Source organism: Choloepus didactylus, chromosome 13 (assembly GCF_015220235.1).
Source record: "Choloepus didactylus isolate mChoDid1 chromosome 13, mChoDid1.pri, whole genome shotgun sequence".
NCBI classification, from domain to species: domain Eukaryota; kingdom Metazoa; phylum Chordata; class Mammalia; order Pilosa; family Megalonychidae; genus Choloepus; species Choloepus didactylus.
Genome location: NC_051319.1, coordinates 11,217,163 through 11,242,477, shown reverse-complemented (window position 1 = coordinate 11,242,477; position 25,315 = coordinate 11,217,163). Strand labels below are relative to the sequence as shown.

Sequence of the window (25,315 nt, the reverse complement as noted above, 5' to 3'; positions counted from 1 at the left end):
TGTAGCTTCCTTGGAGTTTTGTATGTAAACAGTCATTAGAACTACTAAGTGAATTTTGCAAGCTCATGGGATACAAGGTTTATATGCAGATATCAGTTGTATTATCATTTATTATAAGCAAAAAGTGAATTTTTTAAAAATTCTGTTGTAGAGTAGCACCAAAAAAAATGTGAAATACTAAGGAGTCAGTCTACCACTGTACCAAAATACTGCAGAAATATGTTCATAGATTGGAAAACTCAGTATTGTTAAAATATCTTATCTTCCCACATTAATCTGTAGGATCTTTAGAATCAATGCGGCAGATCCTAAAATGTGTCTGAAACATGAAGTTTTGATACATGTGACAATATGGATGAACCTTGAATATATTATTTGAGTGAAATAAGCCAGACACAAAAGGACAAATATTGTATGACCTCACTGATATGAAATAATTAGAATAAGGAAACTCATAGAGTAAGTGTCTAGAATATAGGTTACCGGGGGACAGAGTAGAGATAGGGAGTAGGGAGTTAAGATTTAAGATGTATAGAGGGGGCGACCTCCCTGGGGTCCCGTGAGGTGAAGGCTAGCAGAGGGGACGTTTTCCGCGTCTCTTCCTCCTCCACCGTGGGTCCTCCTTGAGAGCTAGAGGCTGACCGGAGGATAGAGCCTGCGGGCGACTCCAGATGCTGGAGCGCGGGCACTTCCCAAAGCGGGAAACAGGGGTCTCCTCAGCGAGTAAACCCAGCCTCTAGCTCGGCCCTGTCACAACGCAGGTGCTCAAAAAATGAAGCGAGCTTGCCTCCTGGACGGCTCCTCCGGACTCCCCAGAAGGGGGCAGAGTTCTGGAAAGTTCTCTGGCGGACCAGGCTCCGTGTGTGGTGAAATCAGGAGCGGGGCCGACGAGGGCCGGCGGCGTGGAAAGATCTCGTCTGGGTGTCCCGAGACCGCGGCGAGGTCACTGGACCACTCCTGCCGCGATGGGTGCAGCGGCGGCCCGGGCTTGGCTGGCGTCGCAAACGGCGTACGTGGCGGGCGCCTGGTGGGTCTCAGGGAGCGCGGCCGCCCGGCCACCCCTCGCCCCCAAGCCAGCGCGTCGGAATTCGGTGTGGAAGTGGGAAGTGGGGTCAGGATGGCCAAGTACAGAGGCCTGAAGGTCACCTGTCGAGGAGCCAGTGCTGATGCCACAAAACCCAGGTGATGGATCCCCAGGGTGACCTTCTAGAAACCAGATAAAGGCCTAGTTTTGAAGAAAGCAGTGCCAAACACTTTGTGAAATCGACACTCTTCCATTCTTTGGGGGGAGGGGGGAAGCTCTGGAAGGAAGCTCTGTCAGCGTAAAGTGACCTGCAGTTTTGGCCTTGCAGAGTGGTCTGCCATGTCACAGTGACCTGCATTCTTTTGTTGGTGTGGTGTCCTCAGTTTCGCAGGATTTGTCCCATAGGCAGCATATAAAACATTGTTCAAAAGCCTTTGACCCCCGTTAGTTGAAGGGTATGGGAAATTAAAGGAGAGTATTGTTATATGATGGTAAACCTGGAGTATCACATGGTAGTATGGGAACATTTTCTGATGTTGGATCATTAAAATTTTGTATCCAGTTTTTTCAGGCATATAAACTTTAGAACTTTTAATTGTCCTTTCTTTGAAGAAAATCACAGAAAGTTACTTGTGAAATAAAGTAGCTTTGGGGATTATGAGGGGATGAATGGTAGAAGCCTGTAAATCCAAATGTGTAATTTTCACTTATTTTGCAAAAATACCACATTGGCTGTTGTTAATTGGAGATGTTTCATATTTGACTATCAAACCTGCAAGCTTTTTAGGGCTTGATTCCTTGTTCAATATCTGTCTTAAAATCACTTTTAAAAGACGGAGTTTGCAATCTAATGCTGATATTTGTAATGATTAAATATGTCCATATATATGCAAAGTTTCATATTGTTCATATAGCAACAAGTCTTGTCCTAATTTTGTACTATTTGTGCAGTCCCTAATACATTTCTCCCTGTGATCCCTATTTTGGGAGGGTCTTAAATTTAGCAGGTGTGAATAATGAATCATGTTCCCAAACTGAGCTTTTTCCCTTTGTGTGGGTTATTGTTGTGTGTGTATATAATGTATAGGAACCATAACATAAAAGTGTTCATGTTCAGAATTTTAAAATTTTAGTCCACAAATTGAGTTTTTGCTTTTAAAAGTATTTAACCCTGGAATGGGCCACTTGCATCCTGTAGGCAGCCTTGTTACCCCTCCTGTAAAGCCTTCTGTGCCCCCAAGTTGTCCTTGCTGTCTTGGAGGACACATCTGTCATTCAGTTACTGTTCACAGTGTTGTGATTGTTCCTCATGTTTGTCTCTCCTGCTAGACCAAGTTCTGAGGCTATGGCTACTGTGTTTACCTTTGTATCTCAAACATCTAGAATAGTACTAGCAGGCAGTAAGAGCTGCATTTTTTTGTGTTTTAGTGAATGAATATGAGCACATTTGAGAAGGGAGAGACTTTCTCATTATTGAGAGCAATTGAGCTGTGGACCTTTGGTGCTGCTATAAAAGACAGTTTGCTTCTTTTCCAATCTCAAGCCTAATATCCCTCCCACTGACCCCTTCCCACCACAGTCACCACCACTGATGAGGAAAGAAGGGAGGGAGGAAAGGAAATAAAATCAACAATATCTATAAATTATTTGGGGATCTAAGTAGTGTAGGGTACTCTTGCATTCAAGATGGTGCAACTTTGTCAACTGCAGGCCTTAACACTGTAATCTACATACTGGTATTCGTCAAGTTCTAGTCACAGAGGAGGTGCTTGTCTTCACTTTTTTTAAAAAGACAGGAATTTCAGAACCTCTGCTTTTGTTAAATGGAGTATTTTTATTTTTTATACTCTGTGTCTATACAATGATACCTCATGGCCTGTCCTGAAAGATTTAAGGATAAAAATGAAGAGATTGTACTTATGATCTTTCTTAGAAGTTACCATTGCTGAAAAGAGGGGAATCTTTTGGTAAAGCTCTGCTAGCCAGAACCCTCAGCAAACTGGAGTTGATGCTACACTCAATTTTATGAAAGGCTTATGGCAGCAAAGTAAGTTGCTATTAGAGAGAAGTTTCGAAAACAAAATTGTAGTACGGTGCTGTGATTACTAATATTTCCAATGATAAATAACCTAATGCCTCTGCAAAATCCTAAATCAGCACATCTACAATTTTACATTCACTATATTTAATTAAGTCAAGAAAGTAGTGATGTGTATGTGAAAGATGTTAACAGAATCTGAATTAGGGTTTTAGAAAGCATTTCAGCTAGATTTTCCTATACAAAGACTTAAGCAAGGGTGATGAAACATGTTGGAAAGTAGCATTCCTGAAAATAGGAGAGATGAAAGACTAGAAGGACAATTCCTACTTACTCATACCATCCTTCTCAAAAGAAATAATACATCTTTAGGCCTCATTTCACTGGGATTTTTCTCCAAATGAGAGTCAGTGATAATAATGACAACAACTTCCATATATTGAGCACTGTGTATCAGGCCCTGTGCTCAGTGTTTTATATAATTATTTCAATTAATCCTTGCTACAGTCTTATGCTATATGGGTTATTTCCATTTTACAGATGTAGATTAGGGGACTTTCTTAAGATTGCACAGATATAAAGAAAGAGATGTGATTTGAACCCAGGTCTATCTGATTTTCAGAACTCATGTCTTAAAAAATTATGTCATGCAACACAGGCTACCAGGAGATAGAAAGAGGGTAGAGATCGGGCATTTGATGCTGAAGGACTACAGAATGTTTGGCAGGACTGATTGTATAGATCCAAGAACTGGATAGCATAATACTGTGACAGTAGCACAGTATTGTAAATACATCGAACAAAGATGTCTGTGAGTAAAGCTGAAAGAGGTGGGATAGGAGAATGTATGACACCAGAGGTAAAGATAGATGATAAAGACTGGGACTGTATAACATGGCAAAAACTGGAGTGGCCAGTAACTATTATTAAATGTACAAATATAAAAATGTTTTTGCATGTGGGAGAGCAAATGAATGTCAACCATGCCGAGTGTTGAAAAAGGGATGGTATTTGGGGAAAAACATAATCAAAGCAAACTGGAGTCCGTGGTCAACAGTAACATTGTAATATGCTTCCATTAAATGAAACAAAGACAATATACCAATGCCAAGAGTGTATGAGAGGGGGATTTGGGGAGGGGTATGGGATTCTTGGTAGTGGTGTTTTCTGTCCTTACTGTTGTGTTGTATGACATGTTATTTTCTTTTTATCATCTTTTTTATTATTTGCTAAAAAGCAAACAAACAAAAAAACAAACTTTTTTTTTGTAGTAATATGTCCAAGTGTTGATTGTGGTGATGAATTTACAACTTTATGATTATACTATGAACAACTGACTGTACACTGTGGATAAACTTACGGTATGTGAATATAACTCTATAAAATTGTAGGAAAAAATAAATATAGGAGTAAAAGTGTTGGAGAAAACATGAAGAGAGGGATGTACTATCTACTGTTGAGCAGGCAGAATGGTGTAGTCTTTCTGAAGGTCAGTGTGGTGGTCCCACAAAAAGCTAAGTATGTGAGGACCATAAGGTCCTGCAATCTCATTATGGGGTATGTCATTGGAAGATCTGAGAGCAGAGACATGAATGGACATTTGCACACTGGTGTTCATGGAGGCAGTATTCATGATTTGCAATGGGTGGAGGTGGACTAAGGGTACACTGACTGAGGAACAGAATGGTGAACTGTGGTGTACGCATACAGTGGAATATTGAGCAACTATGAGGTGTGAAGCTGTGAGACACGCAATGAGGTGAATGGATCCTGAAGGAAGTATGCCAGAAACCAAGGCAAATGCTATAATGCCTCACCAATATGGACTAACGACAATGTGTAAACTCAGAATTGAATCTTAGAACACAGTCTAAGAGGGGAACGATTATTGTAATGGTCCCTAGATTGTAAGTTCTTACAGCTGTCAACTCTATTCCTGAATTGTAATGGCTGTCTCCAAACTTTGAGATGCTATTCCCTTAGTGTATAACCTGATTGGTCTCTGGAACAATGGGTATCTCTGTGACACCTGAAATTCAGAGCTACAGCTTGGCAGATATGAATGTCAGTATTAGCACATAAAGCAACTGTTAAAAAAAAAAAAAAAAAAGCTGAAAAAGAGCCCAGACTTGATATGAATGAAGCAGATCTGGTTAAGACTAGGGCAAACCGGGCCAAAGGGTAAAGGTCGAAACTGTTTTAAAACTTCAACTTCCATATGAGACCAAGGGAAGAGATGTCTATTTGGTGCAGGGTCTATATTTTCTAAACAGTGTAACTCTACATTCAGTTTGTTCAAACATCAAATTACATGGAACTCTGAATGGGAAGTGAGATATGGTAGGTTAGTATAGGTTAGAGTGTAATAGTGACACATCCCAAAGTAATTTGGGCAGAGAATAAGAATATATTTACAGGGACCCCCTGAGGAGCTGGGGGAAAGTGTGGAAGTGTTGGACTTCCTCACCTGGACTGATGCTGAAGTTGTCACAAACATTAGGACTGGTGGTTTGATGTGCTGAGCCCTCTGTCATGGGACTTCCCCTTATGAAGCTCGTTACTGCAAAGGAGAGGCTAAACTTGCATATAACTGTGCCTAAGAGTCTCCCCCTGAGTGCCTTTTTGTTGCTTATATGTGGCCCTCTCTCTGTCTAACTGAGCCACCTCAGCAGGTGAATGCACTGCCCTCCCCCCTGCATGGGACCCGACTCCCAGGGTTGTAAATCTCCCTGGCAACGCAGGGTATGACTCCCGGGGATGCATCTGCACCCAGCATCATGGGATTGAGAACATCTTCTTGGTCAAAAGGGAGATGCAAAATGAAACGAATAAAGTTTCAGGGGCTGAGAGATTTCAAATGGAGTTGAGAGGTCACTCTGGTGGACATTCTTATGCACTACATAGATAACACCTCTTAGGTTTTAATGTATTGGAATAGCTAGAAGTAAATATCTGAAACTATCAAACTCCAACCCAGTAGTCTGGACTCCTGTAGATGACCGTGTAACAATGTAGCTTCTAAGGAGTGACAGTGTGATTGTGAAAACATTGTGGATCACACTTCCTTTATCTAGTGTATGGATGGATGAGTAGAAAAATGGGGACAAAAACTAAATGAAAAATAGGGTGGGATGGGGCAGGGATGATTTGGGTGTTCGTTTTTACTTTTTTATTCTTATTCTGATTCTTTCTGATGTAAGGCAAATGTTCAGAAATAGATTGGAGTGATGAATGCATAACTATATGATGGTACTGTGAACAGCTGATTGTACACCATGGATGATTGTATGGTATGTGAATATATTTCAATAAAACTGAAAAAATAAAAATAAAAAAAAAAAAAAAAAAAAAAAAGATGTATAGAGGTCCTATTTGGGACTGGGGATATGTTTTGGTAATGGATGGTGATAATGATAGTGCGACATTGTGAACATAATTAACAGCAGTGAGATATTTGTCTGAATGTGTTTACCAGGGGAAATGATAGGTCATATATATGGTACTAGAATAAACTTAAAAAAACCCATGGAATGCACAAAACAGCGAAGATAGTCAAGAGAAATGGAAGCGTATGTCCATACAAACAAAGACATGAATTTTCATAGCCATTTTATTCAGAATATCCCCAAGCTGGAAACAATTGTCCATCAACATGTGAATGAATAAGTAAAATGTGTTATATCCAATACAGTGAAATTCTCCCCAGCAATGAAAAGAATAAACTACTGATAGATGCAACAATATGGAGTCAGAATTTTTATGCTGAGTAAAAACATTAAGGCACAAAAGAGTACATACAACTTGATTCCATTTATATGAAGTTATAAAAATATAAACTATAGTGAAACAAAGCAGATACTTGGTTTTTGGAAGCTGGTGGCAGAGTGAGGGATGTTCTGTAGTGGAGCATGAGGAATCTTGGTGTGTTATGGAAATGTTATATATCTTGATTGTGGTGTGATTTTATGGGCATATACAATTTTAAAAGCTCATCAAATTGTACAGTTAAATGGGTAAAGTTTACTGTACATTAATCATATCTCAATAAAGTTCATTAAAATATTTGTCGGCTTTCTTTGAATTTCTCCCTAAGTCTTTCTACACCCTATTCACTGAGTTTAACCTTTTAGATAATCTTTCTTTTCTGCTTTTTTGTCAACTAGAGAAACCCCTTCTAATCCCTTTTAATCTAGACTGGTTGGGCCTTCTGCATAACTATGCTGCTGGCACTTTATTATCTTCTTGGAAAGTCCCTTTGCTTCTCTCCTGCTTTTCCTGGATTTTGGTTGCCTCTTGCCCCTCTTGGTTTACTCTCTCATTTTGGGGGAGCATACCTTACTGTTCAGAAAGGTAAATTTTTTGAGGCCTTATCTTCTTTTGGTTTCTCTTACTCTTGAAAACCGCCAGTCTGTCTTTTCAATCTTTGATAATGCGCTTTTTATTTACTTTCTTTTTCTTTGTTAGCTTTTAGAATCTTTTTATCTTCATGGTTTAGAACTTGCATACTGATAAAGTCTCTGGGTGTGAAACTGTCAAACAGCATTACTGTATGCCCTTTCTCTTGGATTACTTAGTCTTTTCATAGAAGAATCTTCCTTACAGCCAGAAGGGGATAGAAGGACTAAGATTGGGTGCTAACCTTCTAGAAGCCAAGTAGTGGAAAGAGACCTTAAATATGAAGGTTTTTCCTTATCTTCCCCCATTCCCCTTCAACATATAGCACCTCTTCCTTGTGCTGTATAGGAATTGTCCCTAATTCTAGAGCCTGTCTGATATAGTCTCTCTGGGTTGAGGGGGTTAAGGGGGGGGGGGGGAAGAGTCAGGGAGAAAGAGACCTCTCTTGTTATTTCACAGTAATAGGTGGGAAATTACCAGTGTTTTATATGGGCAGCAGAGTTCCTGGGGTCTAGTCGCTCCTTTTAATAGCTTTCAGTAAGCTCTCCTATTTTAAGTCCCATCCATGCCTTTACCTTCAGGGCTACCTGATGCCAACAATTCCTTGGGTCTGCATACAAATTGGCTTGATTCTTTCAGCTCCTTTTCCCTAGTAGATATTTAATTTTCAGCACTCTCAGTCATGCTGAATCATTTACCATATTCTACCCTTCAGATTTCTTGACTTCAATCTTCTGTCTTGTTCTTCATGGAAGGGGCGGGCGGGGGGGAGGTGGGAGGGAAAGAGAGGAAGAAAGAAGGGAGGGAGGGAGGAAGGAAGGAAGGTTCTTAGAATCTTAGTTATTACTGTTTAGAATCTTAGGCTTTACAATGGTTTGTGGGCCTCCAAATAAATCTACTGGATAAAATCTTACTCCTTAAATTTTATTTTAATTTTTCTCCTTAGGGGGGACAATAACACAGATATTTGAGAAGGTATTGTATATGGCATTTCCTTTATTCTTGAAATTAATTGACCTTACAGAACATGTCTTCATGTTAATCATTCTGTATCCATTTTTCCTGGGCATGGTATGTTTTTCTGACCTGTGATTTTAAGATTTTATTTAAAGAAATGGTACTCTCTCTCAATTTGTTTCTGTTATATCTGTTGCATTCTTTCTTTCAGAACACTAGTTAAAGCAGTTGTTTGACTTCCTTTGTCTATTCATTTTATATTTCTTTCATTTTGTATGATTTTTCTCAAGTCATTCACCATGCTCTTGACTTTTATCCTTGTTTGCTTTTTTATTGCTGCTTCTGATGTGGTTTTCAACTGTTTTTTTGTTTTGTTTTGGTTTGGTTTTTTCTTTGTTAGCTTACTTTTCTTTTTTTTTTTTTTTTTTTTTTTTTTTTTTTTTTTTTTTTTTTTTTTTAACTTTCCCTTCTTTTTTCAAATCACCTGTATGAAAAAAAAAGTTAAAAAGAAAACAAACATACAATAAAAGAGCATTTCAAAGAGACCATAGCAAGGGAGTAAGAAAAAGACAACTAACCTAAGATAACTGCTTAACTTCCAACATGTTCCTACTTTACCCCAAGAAAGTTACATAATATAGCAACATTTCAGTGAACTTGTTCCTACTACAACCATCAGAAATTAACAGACCATAGTCATTTCTGGGCATCCCCAGAACGTTAAATAGCTTATCTGTTCTTCCTGGATTATTGTTCCCCCTTCCTTAATTGCTCTCTACTGCTAGTTCCCCTACATTCTACATTATAAACCATTTGTTTTACATTTTCAAAGTTCACATTAGTGGTAGCATATAATATTTCTCTTTTTGTGCCTGGCTTATTTCGCTCAGCATTATGTCTTCAAGGTTCATCCATGTTGTCATATGTTTCACCAGATCGTTCCTTCTTACTGCCGCGTAGTATTCCATCGTGTGTATATACCACATTTTATTTATCCACTCATCTGTTGAAGGACATTTGGGTTGTTTCCATCTCTTGGCAATTGTGAATAATGCTGCTATGAACATTGGCGTGCAGATATCTGTTCGTGTCACTGCTTTCCGATCTTCCGGGTATATACCGAGGAGTGCAATCGCTGGATCGAATGGTAGCTCTATATCTAGTTTTCTAAGGAACTGCCAGACTGACTTCCAGAGTGGCTGAACCATTATACAGTCCCACCAACAATGAATAAGAGTTCCAATTTCTCCACATCCCCTCCAGCATTTGTAGTTTCCTGTTTGTTTAATGGCAGCCATTCTAACCGGTGTTAGATGGTATCTCATTGTGGTCTTAATTTGCATCTCTCTAATAGCTAGTGAAGCTGAACATTTTTTCATGTGTTTCTTGGTCATTTGTATTTCCTCTTCAGAGAACTGTCTTTTCATATCTTTTGCCCATTTTATAATTGGGCTGTATGTACTATTGTCATTGAGTTGTAGGATTTCTTTGTATATGCAAGATATCAGTCTTTTGTCAGATACATGGTTTCCAAAAATTTTTTCCCATTGAGTTGGCTGCCTCTTTACCTTTTTGAGAAATTCCTTTGAGGTGCAGAAACTTCTAAGCTTGAGGAGTTCCCATTTATCTATTTTCTCTTTTGTTGCTTGTGCTTTGGGTGTAAAGTCTAGGAAGTGGCCTCCTAATACAAGGTCTTGAAGATGTTTTCCTACATTATCTTCTAGGAGTTTTATGGTACTTTCTTTTATATTGAGATCTTTGGTCCATTTTGAGTTAATTTTTGTGTAGGGGGTGAGGTAGGGGTCCTCTTTCATTCTTTTGGATATGGATATCCAACTCTCCCAGCCCCATTTGTTGAAAAGACCATTATGGCTCAGTTCGGTGACTTTGGGGGCCTTATCAAAGATCAGTCGGCCATAGATCTGAGGGTCTATCTCTGAATTCTCAATTCGATTCCATTGATCTATATGTCTATCTTTGTGCCAGTACCATGCTGTCTTGGCAACTGTGGCTTTATAATAAGCTTCAAAGTCAGGGAGTGTAAGTCCTCCCACTTCGTTTTTCTTTTTTAGAGTGTCTTTAGCAATTCGAGGCATCTTCCCTTTCCAAATAAATTTGATAACTAGCTTTTCCAAGTCTGCAAAGTAGGTTGTTGGAATTTTGATTGGGATTGCATTGAATCTGTAGATGAGTTTGGGTAGAATTGACATCTTAATGACATTTAGCCTTCCTATCCATGAACATGGAATATTTTTCCATCTTTTAAGGTCCCCTTCTATTTCTTTTAGTAGAGTTATGTAGTTTTCTTTGTATAGGTCTTTTACATCTTTGGTTAAGTTGATTCCTAGGTACTTGATTTTTTTAGTTGCTATTGAAAATGGTATCTTTTTCTTGAGTGTCTCTTCAGTTTGTTCATTTCTAGCATATAGAAACATTACTGACTTATGTGCATTAATCTTGTATCCCGCTACTTTGCTAAATTTGTTTATTAGCTCTAGTAGGTGTATCGTTGATTTCTCAGGGTTTTCTAGATATAAGATCATATCATCTGCAAACAATGACAGTTTTACTTCTTCTTTTCCAATTTGGATGCCTTTTATTTCTTTGTCTTGCCGGATTGCCCTGGCTAGCACTTCCAGCACAATGTTGAATAACAGTGGTGACAGCGGGCATCCTTGTCTTGTTCCTGATCTTAGAGGGAAGGCTTTCAGTCTCTCACCATTGAGTACTATGCCGGCTGTGGGTTTTTCATATATGCTCTTTATCATGTTGAGGAAGTTTCCTTCAATTCCTACCTTTTGAAGTGTTTTTATCAAAAAGGGATGTTGGATTTTGTCAAATGCTTTTTCAGCATCTATTGAGATGATCAATTGATTTTTCCCTTTCGAGTTTTTAATGTGTTGTAATACATTGATTGTTTTTCTGATGTTGAACCATCCTTGCATGCCTGGAATGAACCCCACTTGGTCATGGTGTATGATTTTTTTAATGTGTCTTTGGATTCGATTTGCAAGTATTTTGTTGAGGATTTTTGCATCTATATTCATTAGGGAGATTGGCCGGTAGTTTTTCCTTTTTTGTAGCATCTTTGCCTGGTTTTGGTATTAGATTGATGTTAGCTTCATAAAATGAGTTAGGTAGTGTTCCATTTTTTTCAATGTTTTGAAAGAGTTTGAGTAAGATTGGTGTCAGTTCTTTCTGGAAAGTTTGGTAGAATTCCCCTGTGAAGCCATCTGGCCCTGGGCATTTATTTGTGGGAAGATTTTTGATGACTGATTGGATCTCTTTGCTTGTGATGGGTTGGTTGAGGTCTTCTATTTCTTCTCTGGTCAGTCTAGGTTGTTCATATGTTTCCAGGAAATTGTCCATTTCTTCTACATTATCCAGTTTGTTGCCATACAGTTGTTCATAATATCCTCTTATAATTTTTTTAATTTCTTCAGGATCTGCAGTTATGTCACCTTTTTCATTCATTATTTTGTTTATATGGGTCTTCTCTCTTTTTGATTTTGTCAGTCTAGCTAGGGGCTTGTCAATCTTGTTGATCTTCTCAAAGAACCAACTTTTGGTGATATTTATCCTTTCTATTGTTTTTTTGTTCTCTATGTCATTTATTTCTGCTTTAATCCTTGTTATTTCTTTTCTTCTACTTGGTTTAGGATTGGTTTGCTGTTCATTTTCTAGCTTCTTCAGTTGATCCATTAGTTCTTTGATTTTGGCTCTTTCTTCCTTTTTAATATATGCGTTTAGTGCTATAAATTTCCCCCTTAGCACTGCTTTTGCTGCATCCCATAGGTTTTGGTATGTTGTGTTCTCATTTTCATTCGTCTCTATATATTTAGCAATTTCTCTTGCTATTTCTTCTTTAACCCACTGATTGTTTAGGAGTGTGTTGTTTAACCTCCAGGTATTTGTGAATTTTCTAAGTCTCTGATGGTTATTGACTTCTAATTGTATTCCATTGTGGTCAGAGAATGTGCTTTGAATGATTTCAATCTTTTTAAATTTATTGAGGCTTGTTTTATGTCCCAGCATATGATCTATTCTGGAGAAAGTTCCGTGAGCACTAGAAAAGTATGTGTATCCTGGTGATTTGGGATGTAATGTCCTGTAGATGTCTGTTAAATCTAATTCATTTATCAGATTGTTTAGGTTTTCAATTTCCTTATTGGTCTTCTGTCTGGTTGATCTATCTATAGGAGAGAGTGATGTGTTGAAGTCTCCCACAATTATTGTGGAAACATCAATTGCTTCCTTTAGTTTTGCCAATGTTTCTCTCATGTATTTTGTGGCACCTTGATTGGGTGCATAGACATTTACGATTGTTATTTCTTCTTGCTGAATTGCCCCTTTTATTAGTATGTAGTGGCCTTCTTTGTCTCTCAAAACATCCCTGCATTTGAAGTCTATTTTATCTGAGATTAATATTGCTACACCTGCTTTCTTTTGGCTGTAGCTTGCATGAAATATTTTTTTCCATCCTTTCACTTTCAATTTCTTTGTGTCCCTGTGTCTAAGATGAGTCTCTTGTATGCAACATATTGATGGTTCATTTTTTTTGATCCATTCTGCGAATCTATATCTTTTAATTGGGGAGTTTAATCCATTTACATTCAACGTTAAAACCGTGAAGGCATTTCTTGAATCGGCCATCTTATCCTTTGGATTATGTTTGCCATATTTTTCCCTCTCTCTATTAATATCCTTTATTGTACCCATACCGCATCTCTTTAGTACTGAACCTTTCTCCAAGTCTCTCTGTCCTTTGTTTGTTTCTCTGTCTGTAGGGCTCCCTTTAGTATCTCCAGTAGGGCAGGTCTCTTGTTAGCAAATTCTCTCAGCATTTCTTTGTCTGTGAAAAATTTAAGCTCTCCCTCAAATTTGAAGGAGAGCTTTGCTGGATAAAGTATTCTTGGCTGGAAATTCCTCTCTCTCAGAATTTTAAATATATCGTGCCATTGCCTTCTCGCCTCCATGGTGGCTGCTGAGTAGTCACTACTTAGTCTTATGCTGTTTCCTTTGTATGTGGTGAATTGCTTTTCTCTTGCTGCTTTCAGAACTTGCTCCTTCTCTTCTATGTTTGACAGTGTGATCAGTATATGTCTCGGAGTGGGTTTTTTTTGGATTTATTCTATTTGGAGTTCGCTGAGCATTTATGATTTGTGTATTTATGTTGTTTAGAAGATTTGGGAAGTTTTCCCCAACAATTTCTTTGAATACTCTTCCTAGACCTTTACCCCTTTCTTCCCCTTCTGGGACACCAATGAGTCTTATATTCGGACGCTTCATATTATCTATCATATCCCTGAGGTCCATTTCGAGTTTTTCAATTTTTTTCCCCATTCTTTCTTTTATGCTTTCATTTTCCATTCTGTCATCTTCCAGGTCACTGATTCGTTGTTCAACTTCCTCTAGTCTTGTACTATGAGTGTCCAGAATCTTTTTAATTTGGTCAACAGTTTCTTTAATTTCCATAAGATCATCCATTTTTTTATTTAGTCTTGCAATGTCTTCTTTATGCTCTTCTAGGGTCTTCTTGATTTCCTTCATATCCCGTACTAGGGTCTCATTGTTCATCTTTAGTTCTTTGAGTAGCTGCTCTAGGTGTGTCTCTTCTGGTCTTTTGATTTGGGTGCTTGTGCTTGGGTTATCCATATCGTCTGGTTTTTTCATATGCTTTATAATTTTCTGTTGTTTTTGGCCTCGTGGCATTTGCTGTCCTTGATAGGGTTCTTTTAGGGTTTGTAGACCAGTTGAAGTCCTTATCTCTAATTTATCAGATCTACAGCTTCGTGGAGTACACTTTCTCTAACTAACCAGCAGGTGGCGTCCACGAGCCACCTGTTCTCCACAAGCCAGATCTCCCCTGCTTAGCCTTTTTGGTGAGTGGGGGAGTGAGTCTTGTGGGGCCCAATTGGTGTCCCAAGCTTGCGTGTGTAGTTGGTGTTGCCTGCCCTGTATGTGGGGCGTGTTTCTGGGCAGTCGGGGAGGGGGGGTGGCCCTAACAATCAAATCTCCCTGATGATCCTAGAGTTTTAAAGCTGCTGCAATAGTCTAATCCTTCAGTTCAGTCCTGCCAGAGTTTGTCTCTGCCACTGACCCACAAGTCTTTGGTATTGGCGTATGGCTCCTGAGACTTGCAAGTGGGCCCCTCTTCCAGGCTGTGCACCCCGGGTCCTCTGTTGAGGGATGACTGTGCTATGTCACAGGTGAGTGCCGTCCCCCCAGGGCAGTTCTGGGCTGCTGGGCTGTGTTGGGAGGCTCCCAGTCTGCTCAAATGATGGCTGAATGGGGCTCTGTTAATTCACACTGCTCCCCCTTCCCAGCTCTGGGACATTCAGCTGAGGTTGCAGGGAAGGCTAATGTCCACGCCCAGTTTTGTGGTGTGTGCCTGTTATTTGAAGCACTTCCGTCACACTGGGTTGTCTGGGGCAGCTCTGGGCTATGGGGCTGGCGATGGGCAGGAGTGTTTCCTGTCCACCAGGATGGTGGCTGTGAGCGGACACCCCCCTTTTCTTGGGAAGTTGTGTTGTTTAGTGAATTTTCTCAGCCACTGGATTATTGCCTTTTGTCTCAGAGCTCTCTTATTTCTGCTCTTGACTTGACGTGCCCAAATTTCAATTCTTTGAAGCTTTCTGTATTGAGCTTCTTAGAGTAATTGTTTTAGAAAAAGCAAAAAGGATTTAAAAAAAAAAAAAAAAAAAAAAAAAAAAAAACGGCCCTCCTCAGAGATCTAATGGGTTATTGAAATGCTAATAGACAAAGCAACCAGGGCCATTAAGGAAAGGTGCCCTGGGCAGAGAGATCAGCCTTGCTTCGGGATTTGCATATGCGCCTCAAGGCCTGATCTCCGCCCTTCCCCTTTCTGTGTTCACCAGAACTCCAAAAATCCTCTGCTTTTACTTTGGAGCTTCTCGTGTTGTTTTCCTTCTATGCCCGTCTCCTCTCTGCTGGGCTGGCTGCTCTCAGAGTCTCTGGTGTCTGGCCTCAGTCTATCTATGGTTGGAGTTTGAATCAGTAGAATGAGTTTCCGATGAGAGCAGCCACTGCAATTCTCCCTTCTCCTTCCTGGAGCTGACAGCCCCTCCTCCCCCGGGACTGAGCCTGGCAGGGAGGGGCGCGGGTCCCCTGGCCGCAAAAACTTACAGATTTCGGTGATCTCAGCAGTTCCACGTTTTCATGAGTGTTGTATGAAGTATGCCCAAAGACAGATTGCTCTGTGGTGTCCAGTCCACGCAGTTCCTGGCTTTCTACCTACTTTCCTGGAGGAGTAACTAAAACATACAGCTCACCAGTCTGCCATCTTGCCCCGCCTCCCTGTTAGCTTACTTTTCATGGCCTGTTTCCTTATCTAAATTTTTGAGTCTTTTTTTACTTAGGTCATGTTGTCTTTTATATTATGTCTACCACCTTTTGAAGTTGTTCATCTAACTTTGGCCTTTATCCAGTGTTTGTTTCTTTCTAATAATTATCTATCAAGGCCAGGGCTAGGGTAAAACAAGTGAGGTTCTCCCCTCAAGTGCGAAATTGAAGGGACTACCAAAAAAACTCAGTAATCAAGATAAATGATATTCTAATACATTTAAAAAAGTAATGCATAATGAACAAAATACTACAATTTTAAATAAAGGCAGAATTAGTTGTCTTTGAATAAGCAGTCTATGTGTTTTGGGGTACACATACGTATATGTGCCTGTAATGTGGCAACGTGTGCGTTACCATCTTCATTTCAATTTATTTTGTTAAACACATCCTTTTACCAAATCTATCATTTCCTTGCCCCATAGACTCAGCTTCCCTCACTTTTTCACTTTGGAATTTAAGATTCCTGTATTTTTCAGACTTCCTACCACCTGACAATTGTTTCTTTCTTGTTTGCTACCTACCCCCAGATTGTTGATGGTAGAAATGACTGTTTTGTGAACATTTTCTGTTAACTTCATCTCTGTTTGTAGGTATCTAGAGATACTGCATTTTACTATAAATGTTTGGCATTCAGTTAAGGTTTTCAAATTATTTAATTCCAGCTTTCTAGGCTATTATTTTACTCCATTACTATGTATAACTGTTCATCTAAGAAAAGTTTAAAGTTGTACCCATTTCCATCCCTTGAAATGTAGAGGGAAGAGATCATAATTTATATACTTGACAGATTTAATAATTTGGTAAATTATACTTGTACTGATTTCAGACTTTATTAAAGTCACACCCAGAGGAAGCTTGGTATGTTCTTGTTTCTGAGAATGTTTTTAAATGTGATGTTGCATGCAATAGACGATTGTGAGGAAATTCTGAAGATGCTTAACCTGGAGAGATGTATGCTGGAAAAACTAGTAAATTATGAACTAGATCCTTTCATTTTCTAAAGCTTTAATAAGGATATAGGAAAATACAAAATATAAAATATTTTCAGGAATAATGGCTGGAAATAGAATAAGAATAATCATGGAGAAAAAGCTTAAAAGCATGGGCTGCTTTGAACAGTAGACTGTTCAAAAGGTTAAATTCTTTTCTTGGTTCTTCAAACAGTGTTTGTTTCTCTTCTCCAAGAAGCTTTTCCATTCTTATGATTTCTGAATATCAGCATTCAGTTAAGTTTGTAGTCATTTTCTTATGAATCTTAAACATTGTCTTTTTATGGCTTTCTGTATTCATAATTACTGAAGCTGGGTATGCATTGTCTTGTTTTTTTCTTCTTGCTTCTTTCTAGCACATCTTACGTCCCATCATCATCCTTACTCTAATGCATAGCACATAGTGATTCAGGAAATGTTCATTTATCTTTTAGGCGGTCATAACCATGATTTGTTAATTTTAATCTTAAAAGAAATTGTTTCATATGCTGAAGAACATACAGAGTTCTCTTGTATATTGTTTGGCTAAACTGACAAGGAAATAAAAGGTTGATGTTATTAAAGGAAGGAGAGAATAAATCCATAAACACTGGGAGTACTACTTGTAGATTCTATTCAGCAAATAAGTTTATTGCTACATTGACCAGAGAGGATTCTCTCACCTCTAAGGCTAAGACTGTTTACAGAAAGGTAGATTGACTCTGTACTCTGTCTAGTAGGAGAAGGGATGGTGTATGTGATGTGATCCTGTCGTATTTTAATTCATAATGTATTTACTGGATTTGTGTTCACTGTGTTAATAAGTTTTAAAATATTTTTTAGAAAACGTTCTTTTTGGGGGAAAAATCAAAGTTAGAAAACATTCATTTTATATATTCTTGTGAACAGTGTAAAACTTTGAGCCAAAAAGTTATTTTCATAGGCGTTTACACTTTGATATAGGGAGTTTCCTCCAACTATCTAACATAGATCTTATAGCTCTTATGAAATGTTCATTTTACTTTTTGCTTCTCATTGAAAGTGTTCCTGGCTGTTATTCTCCAAGATATGTAAGAACTAAGAAGTTTTTTTTAGATACTTGGGCAGAAATGTTAACTTTATTTGTGATATAATATAAAAATACCTTGTTTATCAAATTCAATGAAATAATGCTGTTCATGTTGCAATTTACTTTTGAATAATGGGGTCATGAAAAAGGTAATAAATGTCTTTCCTAAAACTTACGTTGGCTACTATTATTATTATTATTATTATTATTATTGTTACTACAGTGATTACAGTGGTATTCCCAGTAGTTAAGCTAATTCAAATATTTGATGAAAATATTACCATTTTTTTTGAAATGGATGCTTTTGTCAATTCATTTATAGGAGGGAGTAGAGAATGATACTTGGTTTTTGGTAACTATATCCTTAGTGTGCTCTCTTATCTGAGACATCGTCAAAAAAGTTATTTGAGTAGAAAAATAAAACAATAAAAAAATTTCTCATTGACACAGAATGCGTTATGTTTATTTGCTGAAAATAAAAAGTAATTAGCTTTGCTTTTCATTTTCTACACAGCCTCATGATTTTGATGAATGTCGATTTGATATTAGTGTAAATGATAGCGTTTGGTATCTTCGAGCTCAGGATCCAGATCACAGACAACAGTGGATAGATGCCATCGAGCAGCACAAGGTAAGGCCTCCAATATTTACCTCTCCATGGAGGACTAGGAAAGAGACTGGTAATAACTCCTTTAGAAATTCTTGGTATGTAATGCTACTGAAAAATTTAACATTATTTGGTGGTAAATATTAAAGCAGTACAGATATAAATTTTTGAAATAATATGATTTCTAACACTGCACTAAGGGAATTTATTTTTAAATTTTTAAATTGTTAAGTAAAACAAAAATATGCCCTTTTTATAAAACAAGTCTTGATTTTCATATTTAGGATTTGCTTGATAGTAAATGCCTTTTTTATGAACTAGGTAAAGGATTTTTGAAATAATGGTGGATTGTAAAACTCAAAAGTTTAAAAGCTTCAGTGTAAATGTTTGTAGTCATCTGTAACCATTTGGGTAAATTCTTAGGGTAAACATTTGTGAGTCATTTAATCTTTGTAAATGTGGAGCTATTTAATAATAAACCTATAGAAAGACTTTCTTACATAAATGCACACACTACATTCTTGTAATTTAAAGCTAGTCTTTGATTTCTGCTAGGTGATAAGCAGACTAAAGAAGTATATGATCTGCATTATTAGCTAATTCAGTTATATTGTGATAAAAACAAAGAATAGGGAAAATTCTAAATTCACTGTGCCATTCTTGAGTGAGACTTAAGAGAACTTTATACTTATTTACATACTTGTCTGTACTTGTCCATTTGTGTTTCACAGAGTTGTAGTCGAAACACCTGTTTTGGTTATTTAACAGGTATAAAACACACACACACACACACACACACACACACACACACACACACACACACAAAACAAGAAAAACCAGTCTGGTCGAGGATGCCGCTAGAGCATTCTTCTTAATATTGATAACTTGTTAGCTTTTATTTCTTGATGAATTTATGCTGAATTTTTCCCAGACTAAAGAAAATTGGCTATGATGCCTTTCTTTTTCTCTTCTTTTTAGCTTTGCTACTATATTGATTTAAAGCATTTGTAACTGTTAATTATCTTGGTATTATTATTTCAGAAAAGAATCTGATTTCTATCATTTAAAAGAGAAATGAGCTAGCATTTCAGAGTCCCAAAGCTTTGGAGCCAGATTCAACTGGATTCAGTACTGTAAACACTGCCATATATGACATGTGTGATATTGGGTATGGTAATTATTCTTTTCTTAGTGTGTCCTCTCAGCTGTAAATGTGAGGATACTTCCCTCAAAGTTGTAGTAAGGAATAAATGAGATAACATATGTAAAGTGCTTATCAGAATACCTGATATATTTTTGCATTAATGGAACAGTGGAAAAAGCAAGGTCTTTGAAGTCAAATCTGAGTTCAATAAATTAAACCATGTTATTTCTGGTTGGAGAGTTCTACATTTACTCAGAGTTGTTACATGTGTGTACTAGGAGAGTAGTTAAGCAAGGACCAATATTCTCTCATTAATGATTAAAAATGTTAAATAGAAATAACTTCTATATTGTTAATTGAGATGGCCTTTGTATTAGTTAGGGTTCTCTAAGGAAACAGAACCAACAAGAGATATTTATAAATATAAGATTTTATAAAAGTGTCTCATGAAACTGTGGAGGTGAACGAGTCCAAGTTTCGTAGGGCAGGATGCATGAGTCCCAATTCCGTAGGGCAGGCAGCAAACTGGCAACTCTGATGAAGGTGTTCTATGAACTCCTCAGGAAATGCTTTGCTGGCTAACAGAAGAGGAAGTGAAGATTCTCTCTCTTTCTCCCTTAAAAGTCTTCAACTGATTGGATTAACTCTAGCTGATGGAGTTCTTTCGTTGAGGAAGACATGCCCTTTGTTGATGTAATCATTCACAGGTGCAGTTAATTGACTGATTATTTAATAAACCAGCCACAGATGTCCTTGCAGTAATGGTTAAGCCAGTACATGCTTGACCAGACACCTGGACACCATCACCTGGCCAAGTTGATGCATGAACCTAACCATCACAGGCATTTAAAGGCTTAATCAGTTGATTTAGATTACAGGGGTTGGTTGTTATGTTTTAATTTAGCATACTTATTTTACTTGCTTTTCTCAGTAAAGTCCAATTGGAATTCCTTTCCAACTTGCCTATTTTGTCAATATTTTCTCCTTGAATGAAGGAAACTTGGATCTTATATTCCTTCCATATTATTGATTTCCTGCTTCTTTGGACAAGGAATAGATATAATCTTTGGGTCTCTCAGAGCAGTGAGACTTAAGCTGAGCAGGTCTAAGATAAGAGATGTTTGGTGAATTTAAGTTCTTGGGGGAAAAAAAAGCTTCAACTGCGAAGTTCCAAATACATTATACAATCATTTCCTTTGTGATTTCTAAAGATAGTTTATTCCTAGATACAGAAGAAATCATTTTTAATTATCAGTATTGTGTTCTAATGTGCAAAAGCACGTATCTAAATGATGTATGCCAACTAAGTTGCATATCAGTGAAAATTTAAATAGAATGTGAACTCTAAAAATAAGTGGTTTTGAATTATTAAACTAACATATAGGAGGGAGAAATTTAAAATACTTTCAGAAAACATAATAAGCTAAGTTTTAATTTTTTCCCCCATGGATGAGGACAGGGAGATAGTGGGGGTATGTTTCCTGATTCATTCTTCAGTATCTTTAAGGAATACTGAAGGCAAAACCTAAATTTAGTGATTTTAGTATAAACATGTATTGCTATATTCACAATTAGTATCAAGTTGTTATGGCATTATAATGATGATGGGAATGATAGGGACTATCACTTATTGAAGATCATCAAGTACTAATTAATGTGCTGAGTACTTTGTTTTTCTCCCTGCTCTCCTGAGGGCTGACCAAAGTCGCAAAGTAGTGTTTTACAGATGAAGACCTTGGCAATTAGATTAAAATTAAGTAACTTGCTTGGGGCTCTAGTACCTTTATGTTCATGGGTCCTTAGGATTCTATTTTATATTGATTCTGCTTTCTATCGGTTAGTATCGGTTTCAGAGTAATTCTCATAGGCTCACCTCTTGCAGGTTAGAGTGTATCATCTGAGTTCCACTACTGAATATATGCAAGACAAACACAAACACATCATTCTTCCAATGGATTGCCAAAAAGAGCAGTATATTGTATCGGTTAGAGTTTGAGCTCTGGAGGAGTCTGGCAGTATGGGGTTTGAATCCTGGTACTGCCGCTTATTAGCTTTATGACCTTGCTGAATTACTTAAAAGAGGAAGGATGACAGTGTGCAGTGTTGTTACCCACCCACCCACCTCCAAAACAAACAAACAAAATCAAACAAGCCAAATAACCCAAATGTAATAAAGCAAAAGTTTTGTCCTTCAAAGTTGGCTTGGGTTCCTATCATTCCATCTCCTTCAGTTCAAATCACACTTACTTCCTCATTATACCACCTGCTCCTAGGATGGCTAAACCAGGACACGTTATCACAGTTAGAACAGTTGACCTGTCTTTGGTTCTGATATCATCTGATGGACCTTCATTGCCTTTTCTTTCTGTTGGGCCTTTGTTAGGATTCCCTGACAGGTTTTAGTAATTTTCAGTATCTGGAAGAAGAGATGCAGGGGTGGGGTTAGGGTTGTGTCTATTCCTTCCTTCCCATAACACCCTTATGCTTATTACAGTAGGCTCTATGTATTGATCCATTTCCTTCCCTCCCTACCTCCCCCTCTCTCTCAGTCTCTCCCTCTCCCTCCCTCTCTATCACACACACACACATACACACAGACACATAAGTACACATACACACATGGAAGCAAGAATTTTATCTCACAAGACCTCTTCAACAATACAGGCATACTCGGAGATATTGCGGGTTTGGTTATGGACTACCACAACAAAGTTGTTCTAATTTGCTAATGCTGCCAGAATGCAAAATACCAAAGATGGATTGGCTTTTATAAAAGGGGATTTATTTGGTTACACAGTTACAGTCTTAAGGCCATAAAGGGTCCAAGGTAACACATCAGCAGTCGGATACCTTCACTGGAGGATGGCCAGTGGTGTCCGGAAAACCTGTTAGCTGGGAAGGCACGTGGCTGGCATCTGCTCCAAAATTCTGGTTTCAAAATGGCTTTCTTCCAGGACATTCCTCTCTAGGCTGCAGTTCCTCAAAAATGTCACTCTTAGTTGCACTTGGGGTATTTGTCCTCTCTTAGCTTCTCTGGAGCTAGAGTCTGTTTTCAACAGCCATCTTCAAACTGTCCTCTCTCAACTTCTCCGGAGCAAGTCTGCTTTCAACAGCTGTCTTCAAACTGTCTCTCATCTGCAGCTCCTGTGCTTTCTTCAAAGTGTCCCTCTTGGCTGTAGCTCCTCTTCAGAATGTCACTCACGGCTGCACTAAGTTCCTTCTGTTTGTCAGCTCATTTATATGGCTCCACTGAACTAGGCCCACCCTGAATGGGTGGGGCCACACCTCCATGGGAATTATCTCATCAGAGTTATCACCTACAGTTGGGTGGGGCACATTTCCATGCAGACAGCCTAATCCAAAGGTTCCAACTCAATCCCCACTAATATGTCTGCCCCACAAGATTGCATCAAAAAATATGGCTTTTTCTGGAGGACATAATACATTCAAACAAGCACCAAAGTCATTATTGCAACAGAGTGAGTCACAAATTTCTCTGTTTCCCAGTGCATATAAAAGTTGTGTTTACACAACTGTAGTCTTTAAGTGTGCAATAGCATTATGCAAAAAAAACAAAACAAAACAAAATACTTTACATACCTTACATATGACCCAGAGACACAAAGTGAGCACAGGCATTGGAAAAATGGCACTGATAGACTTATTCAATGCAGGGTTGCCATAAACCTTCAATTTGTTAAAAAAAAAAAAAAGCGGAAAAAAATGCAATATCTGTGAAGTGCAATAAAGTGAAGTACAATAAAATGAAGTGTGCCTGTGGTAATGGATGGTGATAGTTAACATTTTTGAGGAATTGATGTATGCCAAATATGATGATAAGTACTTTATCTTGTTTTATCATCACAATAATCCTATGAGATTAGCATTATCCATTTTTACAGATGAGGAAGTTGAGACTCAGAGAGGTTACATAATTTGTCCAGGGTCACACAGCTAGTTAGTGAAGGAGTAAGCATTCAAACCCAGGTCTGTCTGAAGCTTTTGGCCAGCAAGCACTTCTGCCTTCCTGCTAGTATATATATTTATGTGAAATAAATTTTATTGACTTAAATCATGTGCTTCTTAAATCATGATACTGTCATATTTTCTATATGTTCTTTATATCTGTAGTGTTTATTTTAGACCATAAGCTCTTTGAAGGCTCAGACACATAGTAAATAACTTCTTTGTAGGAATCAGCAAAGCGTTAGACATGTAAATCTTTCAGTTGAAATAATTTACAGGGTGGTAAAGATTTTATGGGGGAAATTTGTAATATTTGAAGATCTTTTTTTTCTTTATTCTTCATTGTCAGTATTAGATGATTACTGATACAGAAATATAATAGGGTTCTGTACTGTCTGTCTAGCCCTGTCATTTTGTCCTTAGTATTTAATCCAGAATAACTTGCTCACTACAAGAAAAGGTTTTTGTTTTTTGGGTTTTTTTTGAGGGTTTTTTTTTTTTTTTTTTTTTTGAGATTTAAAAATATTTTTTATAAATGCAATTTTATTGAGATAGATTCACACACCATATAATCCATCCAAAATATACAATCAGTGGCTCACAGTATCATCATATAGTTGTGCATTCATCACCACAATCAATTTTAGAACATTGTCATTACTCAAAAAACAGTAAAAAAATAAAAATAAAAATAAAAAAGAACACCAAAACATCCTATACCCCTCATTCCCCCCCATTATTTATATATTTTTGGTCTTTATTTTCTTACTCATCTGCCCATACACTGGATCCAGGGAATTTACAATCAATGTAAACTGGGGTCTATAATAAACAGCTGACATTGTAATATTCTTCCATTAATTGTAACAAAGACAAAATACCAAAGCTAAATGTCAATAAGGGGGATATAAGGGAGGGATACAGGATTCTTATGGTGGTGGTGGTTGTCTTTCCTTTTTTTTTTAATATTTACTTTTCAGTTTTGTTTCCTCTTCTTCCTTCTTGGTGGAAGAAATGGAAATGTTCTCATATAGATTGTGGTAGTGAGTGTATAACTATGTAATTATACCGGGAGCCATTGATAGTTCACTTAAGACAGATTGTATGGTGTGTGAATAAAACTGTTTTAAAAAATAAACAGAAAGATACAAGTGCTGGAGAAGATGTGGGAAGAGAGATATACCTATTCACTGTTGGTAGGGAAGTAGAATGGTGCAGCCCATCTGGAGGGCAGTGTGGTGGTTCCACAGGAGGCTGGGGTAGGGCTGCTATATGATCCTCCAACCTGTTTCACCTGGAAGAACTGAAAGTAGGGACAGAAATAGACATTTGTACACTGATGTTTATGGTGGCATTATTCACAATTGATGATAAGAAAAGGTTTTTAAAAGATGATTGTATGATTTAAATTTTCTTAATATGTTAGAAATTGCATTATTTAGTCTAAAGAAAGGTATTCCTGAGGTCACTCTTAAATTTATATATTAAATTCTGTTTCAATTTAATATATAGAACGGGGTATGTGTATATCAGACCAGTAATTTTGTTTTGAAATAGTATGCTGTTTATATTGTGTAGCGTCCATGAATTTTCTGGTTTCTCCTTAAGATTAGAGACAACAAATAAATTGATGTTAAAAGAAAAGGTTTGATTATTTAGATATCTTTTGGCCCATGTTGTCTTGAGGTCAAATGAGATGGTGTTTGTGAACATTCTTTGAAAACTAAAAGCTGTATGAAAGTAAGTTAGAACAGTTATGTTTTATTTGGATTAAACATTATT

At 37.7% G+C, this 25,315-nt stretch overlaps 1 protein-coding gene across 3 annotated transcripts in view; it reads left to right on the top strand.

Annotated features, from left to right (window-relative positions):
• CERT1 (ceramide transporter 1) overlaps positions 1 to 25,315 on the top strand; it is a 169,537-nt gene that overhangs the window by 45,536 nt on the left and 98,686 nt on the right. For all 3 annotated transcript variants that reach the window (XM_037801976.1, XM_037801975.1, XM_037801974.1), the window contains one exon: positions 18,331 to 18,447. In XM_037801976.1, the coding sequence (XP_037657904.1) occupies positions 18,331 to 18,447 (117 nt within the window). The remainder of the gene's footprint in view (positions 1 to 18,330; positions 18,448 to 25,315) is intronic.